Raw genomic sequence first — 14,100 nt, 5'->3', positions numbered from 1 at the left:
ACTTACAAAAGATAACTTATCCAGTTATACAGTAGCACAGTTGTGCAGTGGTAGAGTTGCAGCCTTACAGCGCCAGAGACCTGGGTTCGATCGTGACTACAGGTGCTGTCTGTATAGAGTTAGCACGTTCTCCCTGTGACCACGTGCGTTTTCCCCGGGTGCTCCGATTTCCTCCCACACTCTACGTTCAGGTTTGTAAGTTAATAGGCTTCGGTAAAGATTGTAAATTGTTCCCAGTATGCAGGATAGTGCTAGTGTGCGTGGATCGCTGGTCAGTGCGGATCGTTGGGCCAAAGGGCCTATTTCCGCGCTGTATCTCTAAACAAAACGAAACTAAACAGTTTCATTCATATCATAAGAACAGAAAGTGCTGAAAACACTTGCTGAAAATTTTGAACATTATTACGTTACAGAGAATAAGGAAGGCATAGCAGGAACAAAAGGAGTGAGTCGGTAATATAGTGAGAGGTGGAAAGTGAATTGCACCAGTCACAAGGTTAAGACAAGTGAATGACGTAAGGTATATTCCTTCTGCAGTTGTACAGAGCCCAAGAGAGACCACACCTGGAGTATTGTGTGCAGTTTTGGTCCCCTAATTTGAGGAAAGACATTCTTGCTATTGAGGGAGTGCAGCGTAGGTTTACAAGGTTATGGCGGGATGGCGGGACTGTCATATGCTGAGAGAATGGAGCAGCTGGGCTTGTATACTCTGGAGTTTAGAAGGATGAAAGGTGATCTTATTGAAACATATAAGATTGTTAAGGGTTTGGACACGCTAGAGGCAGGAAACATGTTCCCGATGTTGGGGGAGTCCAGAACCAGGGGCCACAGTTTAAGAATAAGGGATAAGCCATTTAGAACGGAGACGAGGAAACACTTTTTCTCACAGAGAGTTATGAGTGTGGAATTCTCTGCCTCAGGAGGCCGGTTCTCTGGATACTTTCAAGAGAGAGCTAGATAGAGCTCTTAAAGATAGTGGAACAGGGGATATGGGAAGAAGGCAGGAACGGGGTACTGATTGGGGATGATCAGCCATGATCACATTGAATGGCGGTGCTGGCTCGAAGGGCCGAATGGCCTACTCCTGCGTCTATTGTCTATTGCCTATTGTATATCTCAGGGAAGTGCCAGTGGGAGGAGATAAAGAATTATAACTTCTGGAAATGTGAAAGTTGGTATCTGAAATAGTTGGTATCAGTGTTGAATCTAGAATGCTCTAATGTACCTAGAGAGGTTCCTTGTGGTTACGTTGCACATTGTTAGAACATCACAGGAGGCCAAAGTCAAAGATTAGACTGGGACTGGAACTGAGAATTACAGTGATAAACATCTAGTAGCTCAAGTTTGTCTTTGCAGAGTGAACATGAAGTGTTCTTCAAGTGATTGCCCAATCTATGCCCAGTTTAGTGGAAACCACATAATTGGCTTTGAATGCAACACACTAAACTGGAACAGATTGAAGTCATCAACATGGACTGTCTGAAGCATAAAACGTGGGAAGGAATAGGTAAAATAGCATGGGTTGTATCCCAGCAGTTGTGTAGGTGGATGCTTGAGAATGGGGTGAGAGCTGGTGCAGAGGATGTGTGAACCAGAACATCCTGGATATAAAAGGTGAGGACAAGGAGAGTCCCGTCCTTCCCCTGGGTGTGAGTAAAGAGGCGGAGAGCAGAAGTGCAGGATATAGTGCCGGTACAGGGAATATGGTAGTAGGGGGAGAAAAGGAGGAATATTGAAAGCACTGATATGGAAGGTGACGTTGTCAAAACAGATGTGATGGAGGCCGGGAAAGTAGAAGAATGCAATGGAGTTCTGACAGATAATGGAGAGGCAAGATCCTTAGTTAATGTAGTTGCAAAATTTATGTTTCAGTTCACAAACTAAATTCAGTGCACTCGGGGACCCTGTTGCCATTTACAACAACGTTTCTTTGTGGTATTTCACACAGTGTGCCCTGTTTAAAAAATGAAAGGCAGGTAATCCATCTGCGAATGGAGTCAGGCAGTTCTACAAACCTCAGATTCCTTCTATTTATTTTCCGCCTAGTGTTCTGACATGCCACATTTAAGACCTGATCAATCACAACCAATAACTTGTGTGCTACTTCACATTACTTTTAGTTGACTTTAGAGATACAGCGTGAGAAATGGCCTTTCGGTTTTCGAGTTCGCGCTGACCAACGATCACCCCATACACTAACCTACACACACTAGGATCAATTTTACCACTTATTGAAGCCAATTAACCTACAAACCTGTATGTCTTTGGATTGTGGGAGGAAATTGGAGCACCCAGAGAAAACACATGCAGTCGCAGGGAGAATGTACAAACTCCGTATAGACAGCACCTGTAGTCAGGATTGAACCTGGGTCTCTGCCGCTGTAAATCAGCAACTCTACTGTTGGACTACTGCGCCGCCCTTTTTCGGAAGTAGAGTTCAAGATGCATAATCCACAGTATTGGGCAATTAATTTAGCTGACCCAAGAGTGAATTCTGCTCTGAGGATGTTTCCATAAGATGTCGTGGAGAGCTTTGAAAGACTAGATTAAAAAAAACAAATTGAAGGCATTGTCAGACCAGGAGCCAGCATAGGTACAGGATACTGAGTTGGATGATCAGCCATGATCATATTGAATGGCGGTGCAGGCTCGAAGGGCCGAATGGCCTACTCCTGCACCTATTTTCTATGTTTCTATGTCAGGAGTGATGAATGAGGGGAGCAAGGTGTCAGCTTCATTACAGACAGCAGATATTTGATGAGACATTTACAGAGAGATAAAGGCTCGTTTGAGGAGAGTACCAGATTACTCAAGTCTACCGTTGACCAAAGCATGGCGAGGGTTGTACCACAGCTGAGGTGAGGCATTGTGCTGTAACCTGGATGGAAACGGACTGTCTTTCTGTGGGAAATGTTTCGCTAGCTCTTCTTTCTATGACCTCCAATATTAGTTGGAGCACTGAGTACTTGTATAACCATCTGATATTTGGGTTGACATGTTCCTCAACAAACTCCACACAAATGAATCATGGCTGCCTTCCTGTAGACTTGAAAATTGTCATTGATCTTTTTACTTTTGGCCATAAACAGATGGTATCACAGAATGGTATGCCCAGAGATATCTGTAACAAAAATGGAATATGACTCATTCAGCCACCGTGAAGCAAGATTATCCAGTGAACTCTTGTACAAGCTCCTTTGGGCTCTTTGAGGTACAAATTTAGGTTAGGTCCCATGTACTAATTGGTGCGGCTTAATATCGAAGGCAAGAAATACATAAGCTGCCTTAAGTTAATATAAGTGTTTTTATGAAGGATTATCCCACATGTCAGGATAAACTTATCTTTATGCGATTTCCCACCCAGCTTTTTTGATCTAAACACTGTTGTTCACCTTACATGGTCATTGTCAACAGCAATGGTAAAACTCTATGAAGGGTGTTCACATGCCTTCTATATTAAGCTGCACCATTATCCGATGTTGTGAAATTAACTGAGTGGGGTCAGGAAGCCTCTCGTCCCAAACACAAACGCAGCTTTTACATTCTGTAAAGATTTACAGTAGACAAAGCGGGATTCATTTTTATATTCTGTGAGAGTGAATACATGAGACTTGAGAGGAAAATGTAAACAATCTATCACCAAACATTTTACTGATAGCGTGATCAAATTCCCCCCAACAATTTATTTAAACTAGCAAAACTAAAAAGAAAATCCACGGTGCACATTCTTCGACTTGCAGTGTGACAACGGTGTGTTTATCTTTGCCCTCTCTTCAGGTACATCAGTGATACAACTCACAGCGAGTGATGCTGATGATCCCACCTATGGAAACAGTGCACGAGTGGTTTACAGCATTCTTCGGGGGCAACCATACTTCTCAGTGGAAGCAAGGACAGGTATGCAATAACTCAAGATTCATGTCTAAAAACATAGCATGCTGGTCATGTGGGATTTGCTGTACAAGCGCATGAATTGGATAGCTCTCCCAAAACATCAGAACAGGCTGGATGACCTAATGTATCGTAGGAAAATGCACATTAATCAGCATAGGAGACTTGTAACTGTCTGGGGGAGCAATATTGTACCATACCCAGTGTGCAACATATCATATGCAGTAGTCACAAATCCTGAGGCTAACCTCAGATTAACTATGTATGTGTAGGGAGGAACTGCAGATGCTGGTTTAAACCGAAGACAGACACAAAAAGCTGGAATAGCTCAGTGGGTTATGCAGCATCTCTGGAGGAAAGGAATAGGTGACATTTCGGGTCGAGAACCTTCTTCAGACTACATACAGATAAATCACATGGCTTTGAACCTTGTGCAATGGTGAAACTCTTAAGTAACCTCGCCACTAGATGGGCATCAGGCATCTACAGCAGTTAGCAGGTGAGCACCTGAGTCAGGCATCATAGTGGTTAGGATTTCCTTACCACTATCAACTGCAGAGACGACGAGGATGACCCATGGACATGGTTATCTCGAGGGGAATGTTTGTAAGCTCTCAAGTTCCTATTCTGGGTTGGATGGTGAGCTCGCCTTCTCTCAGTTGAGGACCAATGCACTGGGCAGGATTTAGCTGAGTGGGAATAGACACAAAAAGCTGGAGTGACTCAGCGGGACAGGCAGCATCTCTGGAGAAAAGGATTGGGTAACATTTCGGGTCAAGACCGTTCCCCAGTCTGAAGAGTCTCGACCCGAAACGTCACCCATTGTTTCTCTCCAGAGATGCTGCCTGTGCCGCTAAGTTACTCCAGCTTTTTGTGTCCATCTTCCGTTTAAACCAGCATCTGCAGTTGCTTCTTACACAATTTAGCTGAGTGGGGCCAGCTAACCACATTCACTGCATGATTATTCTGTTCTCTCGAATCTACCTTTCCTATATACTTCAAGAACTTGCTGGTCAAGGGTGCTGCATCCAAAGCCCTGAGCAAGATGTGAGACTTGAATTAGGTCCTGTGGGTGGGCCAGAATAAGCCCAGCATTGAAGACTGCAGCGGAGTGGCAAAGTCCTCAACTCTACCGTCTATCAAAGCTGTCTGAATTTCTCAATGCTTTTCGCTTCCTCGGACATTAAGAAGCATTAAAACTATTAAAAATGATATAATTTTGCAGTAACTTTAAAGTTAGTAAAATTTCACAAAAAGCTTCCAAAAATACATAAAGTAATTCAAAATAATTCGAACATTACTGCAGGCACAAATGAGTTAAAAGCCTGGAAACCTGTTTTATGATACGTGCTTTTCTCACAAGAAGTAAATCTTCATTTGAAAGAAGGGAGGAAACCGGAGGAACAAGGAGCCAGAAATATAACCATCAGCGTCAAATTAATTGTCAGGATTTAAAAACTAAAAATTGTTCCACATCACATTTTGGCATTAAATCAGTGGAATTAGTCATCCCAATGCTAGTTGTGAAATGTGCATATAGAACAAGAGCTTCAATTGTAAGATTCACAAAACTGTGTTGTCACATTTCCCTGTATAACACCAAACTGAGATTGATGTTATATTTGTCATTGTTTTATAGCTCTGTATATAGTGCTGCAATTGTGATCATTGCAGCCAGCTTGTATGTATACATACCATTTTACACCCAACACTCAACATGAAAGATGGAAGCTTCAGTAGACCATTCTCTCCTATGTGTCTGCTCATTCGCTCAATAAGATAGTGACTGATCAGGGACCACTTCCTTGTGTACACCCCAGTCTCATTCATTTTTCTGAAATCCAAAAAACTATTGATTTCTGTTTTGGATGTACTCAGCCACTTGAGTAGGGAATTCCAAAGACCGGCGATCCTCTTAAGTGAAAACATTTCTTCTCATCTAGTCTCTCATTGATTGATTCCTCATTTTGACACAGTTCTAAACACATCCAGCTGAGAGAAACTTCATCCTTCCATTCACCCCGTTAATACCGATAAGCATTTTGTATGTTTCCATTGGATCACCACTCATTCTTCTAAACCCGTGGCAGTTTATGCCCTGTTGAGTTAATCTCTCTTCATGGGACAATTCTTCCATCACAGGAATCAATCTGTTGAAGAAAGTTCATCCAGCTGCAGCAGATTGTTGCTCCAGAATGCATGGTGCTGCATTGAAGGGAGGCTGGATAACGGAGGAGGTTGGGCAGCCTAGAAAAGACAATGCTTCCAGGCTTTGTGCAAGGAGCCAGGAGGACCGTCAGGTTTATTGCCAAGAAAGTCTAATGCCAGGTCAGGTGTAAGAACAGCGAGGTTATGGAACAACTTTAGGATTGTTCTGTTTGGCCACAGCTGCAATATCGTATACAGTTCTGGTAGCCACACTACAGGAAGGATATGATTGCACTGGCAAGGGAATAGAGTGAGGTTTCAGTGGGTCAGGCAGCATCTCTGGAAATAGGTGGCATGTCGGGTCAGAACACTTCTTCAGACCCTTCTTAATGGCCAGGACCCTGACTGTCATGGACAAATCCGTTAAGACCCATGTTTAAAGCTCCCTATCAGTGAAAACAAAGATTGCAATTTGACCATTGGTCTATAACATTGTCACTGCAGACAAATTTTGCATGCTGCACCACGATTGATGGCATTTGAGGCAAATAAGTTGAATTGGAAGGAACAACTGAAAAATAAAAAAAATAAACCAGTAATTTAAAGATCAGCATTTTAGTTCCAGATTAATTTAGTTCACTGATTTTAAACTCCCCATATGTTGCCGTGTGTGATGCCTGATCACCAGCGGTCCAGGCTTCTGGATCATGACTTTAGCAATATAACCCATATGCTAATATACCCACAAGATCATACGGCAACCCAACACATGCCTACCCTCATGCTCACTTATTCACAAATATTTGTTAAATTGTAAACACTTCAGAAATGTTAATTATAGTGTTACTGCTAATAGTCAATTTAATAGCCTTTCACAAGGTATGCACAACTAAATTGAAATGAATGCAGTCTCTGCATTGCTGTTTATCTTCTGCTTCCCTAAAACAGTATTGGTGCCCTCTGCTGATTGTTTCTCAAAACAGACTTTAACTTTAGCTGCAACAGTAATGCTTGTCTTCCTTCCCCAGGCATCATCAGAACAGCCTTATCAAACATGGACAGAGAGGTTAAAGATGGATACCAAGTGGTTGTACAAGCCAAGGACATGGGTGGACAAATGGGGGGATTATCAGGGACAACGACTGTAAACATCACCCTCATAGATGTCAATGACAATCCTCCTAGATTCCCTCAAAGTAAGTACCTGGCTCCTTCGGATCAGTAGGTTCTCTGATGTGAAAATATTTATTGGTTGGAGCTTCCACATAATATTAACAGCAAGTTTTTTGCCTGAACAGGTCTATGCTAATTTCTCTCACTGCAGAACTTCATTATTCCCAATTTTTTGCTTTAGAAAATGAATTTATGTTTTATTTGCTTTTAGCTCACTTACTCTCCATAAACCATTAACTCTTTAACAAACCTTTGTAAGAAACCTAGTTCTCAGAAATACTGGTTCCATTGGTGTGGTATTCTCATGTGATATTCTCATGTACATAATGTTAAGTGCTTCTACATTGACATAATGTTCCTAGAGTGAGGGTAGACCATTCATTCCTGGGTGCTTGCTCCACCATTCAATATGATCGTTGCTGATATTTTACCTCAGTGCAATTTTCCCGAACATTCCCCATATCCCTTCATTCCCTTTATATGTCAAAAATCCACCAACCCCTCAGTGCTCAGCAACCCCATGGATGGTAAATATCAAAGATTTGCCACCTTCATCAAGCAATGTCTCCTCCTCTTAATCCTGAATGGCACTTTTCTGCCAAAATCACCATCCTAGGGGAATCCAATCTGGGGAATATTTACTGGTATACACTTTCTTTCTTTTCTACTAAACAACTCATATACTACTCATATTTTCTAGGTTATATATCCATATGCCACATCCTAACCCACTTACTTAACTTGTCTATTTCACCCTTAAGCCTGTTTGAGTTCTCCTCATAGCCTGCTATCCAAGTTTGCAACATTACAAACGTGGGTGCACTACACTTGGTCCCCTCACTGACATAGATTGTGAACAAGACTGATTCCTATGGCACCTTCTTAAACACAGATCCAATCTGAAAATACCTGATTTATTCCTAAATGTTCAATCCATTAATCCATCCTCAGTCCACACCAATATATTGACCCGAATACCCATGCACTGTAATTTTATCTCTGAATGGCATCCTTAAAACACAGAAGGTGATCATTCGGCACATCAGGTATTTGTCAGCACAAACTATATTCCCATCAGTCCTATCTTTTATTTGCTTGTAACCAATTCTCAGTGACATGTTCATCAATTCCACCCTGATTCTCCTGCCAGGCACATACAAGTAATGGTTATTTAAGGTAACCTATTAAATTACCAATACATCTTTGTAATGTGGGCGGAAAATGAAGCACCAGGAGAAAGCCGTAAATCTCCACACAATTGTTTCCTGAGGTCAGGACAGAACTGAAGCCTTGAAATTGTACATCAGATCATTCTCTTTTTTCTGTTCTATGAGATAGAACCTCAAATACTCAAAAACAGATTAGTTAAACATCACAACCTTTCATAAATCCATGGTGACATTGCCCAATCATGTTATTATTTTCTAAATACTTGTTACCACTTTCTTAACAATTGATTCTAACATTTTCCCTATGACTGATTCCAGGTCTACAGTTCCCTGTTTTTTCTCTACCTCCATTCTTAAGCAGCTTATTTACATCAGATCCCCTCCAATCTCTGGAAACTGTGTTTAAACCTATGGAACTTTGGAAGAGAATAACTAATGCACTCACTATCCCCCTAACTACCTCCTGCTAAATGTTTCACTATTTCCAAAAGGGTTTTTAACATTTTCTACTGGGAAGACAGGTCACAAAATATTTGCTCAAGTTCAGTAATATTTCCTTAGAGTCGTAGAATTACAAAGCCCCCTTGGCCCAACTCATCCATGTCAACCAACTTACCCATCTGACCTAGTCTCGTTTGCTTGCGTTTGGTCCATATCCCTCTAAACAATTCCAATCCATGTACCTGTTGAAATGCCTTTTAGACAGATACATTGATTGCCTCTACCACTTCCTCCGATAGCTCAATCCACTAATTCACCACCCTCAATGTTTACAAGTTGCCCTTTGCGTAACCTTTAAATCATTTCCCTCTCACCTAAAATTTGTGCCCTTTAGTTTTAGAGTCTCTAACCCTCAGAAAATGATTGTGACCATTCACCTTATTTGTATCTCTCATGATTGTGTATATATCTATGTCACACCTCATGGTCCTATGCACCAGGGGGGGGAAGCCTCCCTTTACAACTCAAGTCCTCCAATCCCACTAACATCCTCATGAATCTTTTCTGCATCCTTTCAAGCTTAATGACATCCTTCCTATGGATAGAGGTCCAGAACTACACACAAAACTCCACGTGTGCTCTCACTGACATCTTGGACAGTTGTAATTTGGTGTCTCAACCCCTATACTCAATGTCTGACCAATGAAGGCAAATTGGTTAAACACCTACATCTCTACCCTGTTCACCTGTGTTGCAATTGTTAGGGAATTATGTACTTGTGCCACTTTTTCAACTTTTCATTTCTCCCATCTCAGCTTGTTATAGACCGACAATCTTTTTCTTTTTAAATACCAATGAAAATTGTTACATCTATTTTCATTGGTCTCACTACCCTCATATTTTGCTTTCCAGTTCCTTGTCAATGCATTTTCCATTTATTCTTCAATATATTCCCAATCCTCAGGTTTTGGGCAATGTTATAAGATTGTACCTTTGATCTGTTGCTTTGTTTAGTATCTCATGGAAGTCCTTGCTGGATCCATGTTTCTCCTTTTTAATTGCCTTAAAAGGAACATAAAATAGACACAAAAATCTGGAGTAACTCAGCAGGACAGGCAGCGTCTCTGGAGAGAAGGAATGGGTGATGTTTCGGGTCAAGTCTCGACCTGATACATCACCCATTCCTTCTCTCCAGAGATGCTGCCTGTCCCACTGAGTTACTCCAGCTTTTTGTGTCTTTCTTCCATTTAAACCAGCATCTGCAGTTCCTTCCCACACATTAAAAGGGACATATATATTTATTGTAAACATGCCTATGCTTTATATGTGAAGATTATTCGTTTATTGTCACACCATTTAACATAGTTTCTCAATCTACCATAACTAATTCATGCTTCTTACCTTTGTAGTTTTCTTTGAACTAAATCACTTCCAGATTTTATATAAACTTTGACCTAAAGGTTCCTTAGCTGCCAGATCATCATACAATACAGCATCAAAAATAACCTCTACCCTCATTGCTTTACAACATATTCACCTATTTTACAGACTTCCAGATCACTATTGCTAATTTAGTTTGCCTGGTTTATATGTAGATTAAAACCCTTCAGTTTTACTGAATTACTCTCACTAGATGCACTTTTAAAATTTTAACACTGCATTATCACTGTCGTTTGGTTACAAATCCCACCAATGTTTTCTGCCCTTTGATGCTTATTCGTTCCACCCAAACTTGACTTTCTGAGCAGAGATACTTTGTCTACCATCTGTATCCATCCTTTATTCATCCTCAAGCTACCTTGCCTAATTGAAACCAAACCATCAAATGCTTGGATGGCAAATGATTGGAGATGTCCTCCTTATGTGGTGCCTTGTGAACCACCAACCTCCTCACTTCAAACTTACACTTAAATGAAGGAAACGTAATTTAAATGAAAAGCAGACTTAAATTGATATCATACCTTTCATTATCTCTCTGCCCATCTCTTCCAAAAGTTAAGTTACCTTGTATCTTTCCAAGCTTTTGTCATTTTGCAATATTGCCTCTGGAATAGCTATTAGATCATTCACATTTATTTCTATTGACACCATTAGTCCGTCCATCTTGTCACATATTCTATGTGTATTTTCAGTTTAAGAGCCTTCAGTTTTGTCCATTTACCGATTTCTTCTGCTCCATCTCGAAGTGGAGTATACTATTATACTTAGTGTCTCTCTCCTCCTGACAGTCTCTGGTTATCAAATCATCAGTTTTGCTACTCTGCACGATTGCCTTGTCATTTCTCTTTACCTTTGTAAATAACTGCAACAAAAAATGTTATTTAGTTTTAAATCTTATTAGCAGCCTTAGCTATTCAATTTGCCAAGACCTTGGGACCTATCTCAATTGAAGTGAAGTCTGGGCCAGTAGAACATCTTTTACTTTCCCCAACATTAATGTTATGTTGCATGAATTGAATCCCATTTTTCCCATATCGTTGGCCCATGCAATAAATTTACCCTTTGAACTTGGCTCAGCTAGCAATCCAGAGATTATTACCTTTGCAGTGTTTTTTATTGAGTGTAAATATGTTTTTCTCCTGCTTCCGATAATCTTAAAACGATATACCAGTACTTAATCAGCTACCATTTTGCAGGTAGGGGCAGGTGACCAAGGTCTCAAAATTATTTTAACAATTTAGTCAACAGACTTGACACATGTATTTCTGATATGATTGCAAGTTTAACACATTCATTTATAAAAGGTTAACATCTTCATTTAATAAATAAAATGCTGACACATTTGACTGGTGACATCAATTTTAGACAATGGTAACATCTAAATGGGTAGAAGTTATTTATTTAAAAATAAGAACATTTAAATTTTTTATTGGACCAGAACTTACTACCAGTGATGAGCCATTATTATTCCACATTGTAACCCTGTAAGATGAATGGGCTGGAACAAGCCCAACCTGGGAAATAGCAAGCAGTAAATCTATGACCCCACTTCCCACAATGTTGGCTAAGAATGTGTCAAATCTGCCTCACAAATTTGATAGCATTTTGAGTAGGTGGCCAAGAGGATTGATGAGGGTGGTTGACATCATGTCCAAAAGACATTTGACAAGGTCCCTTGTGATAGCTGGTCCAAAAGGTTACAATATAAAATTCTTGCAGGATTGAACAGGGTAGCTGCAGGAAAATGTTTCCTGATGTTGGGGGAGTCCAGAATCTTGAGGCACAGTTTAAGAATAAGGGGTAGGCCATTTAGGACTGAGATGAGGAAAAGCTTTTTCATGGGGAGAGTTGTGAATCTGTAGAATTCTCTGCCACAGAGGGCAGTGGAAGCCAATTTACTGGATGTTTTCAAGTGAGAGTTAGATTTAGCTCCTAGGCCTAAGGGAGTCAAGGGATATTGGGAAAAAGGCAGAACAGGGTACTGATTTTGGTTGGTCAACAATGATCATATTGAATGGTGGTGCTGGCTCGAAGGGCCGAATGGCTTACTCCTGCACCTATTTTCTATGTTTCTAAATATATGGGATTCAGGGTGAATGAGCAAATTGGACATAAAATTAGCTTGGTGATTGGAGGCAGGAGGTGGTAGTGGAGAGTTGGTTCTCACATTGGAGACCTGTAAACAGTGATGTGCCACAGGGATCAGAACTGAGTCCATTGTTTGAAATATTTATTAACAATTTGGATGATAATGTCGGTGTCATGATTAGTAAATTTACAGATGATGCTAAAATTAGTGGTCTAGTTGGAAGTGGAGAAGGTTATCTCAGGCTACAACAGGTTCCAGATCTACTGGGAAAGTGGGCAAGGAAATGGCTAATGGAATTTAAATCGGACAAAGTGATGTATTTCAGGAAGTTAAACCAGGCCAGGACATATATTGTGAATGGCAGGAGCTGGTGAATGTTATTAAATAGGAAGACCTTGGAATACGATGAGTACATAATTCCCAGAAAGTGTCAAAAAAGGTGAACAGGGTAGTGCAGAAGGCATATGGATTTGTACCTTCTTTGTTCAAGATATTGAGAATAAGAATTGGGTCATTATGTTACAATTGCATAAATCATTGGATCGGGCATACGTGCAATGTTGCGTGGAGTTCTGGTCGCCACATTTTGGAAGGATGTGACTAACCTGGAGAGGGTGCAAAAAAGATTCACAGCAATGTGGCCTGGACTGGCAGACTTGAACTGTAAGAAGAGATTGAATAGGCTGGGACTATTTTCCTTCAAGCAAGGAGGCTGAGGGATGACCTTATAGAGGTTTATAAAATAATGTGGGAAGTAGATAGGGTTGATACCCGCAGTCTTTTTCCCGGACAGGATAGGAGAGCATAAAAGGAGAGGGAATATTTTTGAGGTGACAGGGGAAATATTTGAAGAGAAACTGAAGGGCAAGGTTTCTCAAACAGAGGGTGGTGGGTACATGGATTGAGCTGTCAGAGGAAGATGGGAGAGGGAAGTAGAGCAACAGTTTTAAAAGTCATTTGGGCATGCACACGGTTAGGAATGGTTTCGTGGGACATGGGCCAAATGCAAGTAAATGGGATTAACGTTAGATAGGCATGGTCGAGTGGGGCCGAAGGACTGGGTTTTGCATTGTATCATTCAATGAACATGAGAATCGCTCAAGGACTTTGCACACTTTTGATTTTTATTTAAAATTATAATAACATTAGAATTATTAGAATTAATAGATCCTTTATTTGTCATTCAGACCTTACGGTCTGAACGAAATGTCGTTACCTGCAGCCATACATACAATAATAAACAACAGAACAAACAGTAAACACAAATTAACATCCACCACAGTGAGTCCACCAAGCACCTCCTCACTGTGATGGAGGCAAAAATCTTATGGCTGCTGTCTCTTCCCTCCTCTTCTCCCTCTGCGCTGAGGCGATACCCCACCGGGCGATGGTAAGTCAGTCCCGCGGCTCACCGAGCTCCGCAAACGGGCCGGTTCAAACTCCGCGGCCCGGGGGTGGTCGAAGCTGCCGCCCTCCAGTCCAGCGGACGCAGCTGTTGACGATGTCGTCCACTGGCCCGCAGCCGAACCCCGGAGCCGCCAGAACGCCGTCTCAGCACTCGAGCCAGGCCGCCCTCACGGGAGCGTCTCAGCCTCGTGCCAGGCCACCCTCACGGGAGCGCCGTTACCCTCGAGCCAAGCCGCCCTCAAGGGAGCGCCGTTACCCTCGAGCCGGGCCGCCCTCACGGGAGCGCCGTTATGCTCGAGCCGGGCCGCCCTCACGGGAGCATCTCAGCCCCTCACGGGAGCG

The 14,100-nt window shown here is 41.6% G+C and overlaps 1 protein-coding gene across 2 annotated transcripts in view; it reads left to right on the top strand.

Annotated features, from left to right (window-relative positions):
- Nucleotides 1-14,100, top strand: part of LOC116990886 (cadherin-20-like) — a 207,641-nt gene that overhangs the window by 137,512 nt on the left and 56,029 nt on the right. For both annotated transcript variants that reach the window (XM_033049008.1, XM_033049001.1), the window contains exons 4-5: nt 3,778-3,897; nt 7,068-7,235. In XM_033049008.1, the coding sequence (XP_032904899.1) occupies nt 3,778-3,897; nt 7,068-7,235 (288 nt within the window). The remainder of the gene's footprint in view (nt 1-3,777; nt 3,898-7,067; nt 7,236-14,100) is intronic.

The sequence above is a fragment of the Amblyraja radiata genome, chromosome 2 (genome assembly GCF_010909765.2).
Source record: "Amblyraja radiata isolate CabotCenter1 chromosome 2, sAmbRad1.1.pri, whole genome shotgun sequence".
Classification (NCBI taxonomy): Eukaryota; Metazoa; Chordata; class Chondrichthyes; order Rajiformes; family Rajidae; genus Amblyraja; species Amblyraja radiata.
The sequence above is the reverse complement of the archived record's forward strand: the minus strand, read 5'-3'. Positions and strand labels throughout refer to the sequence as shown.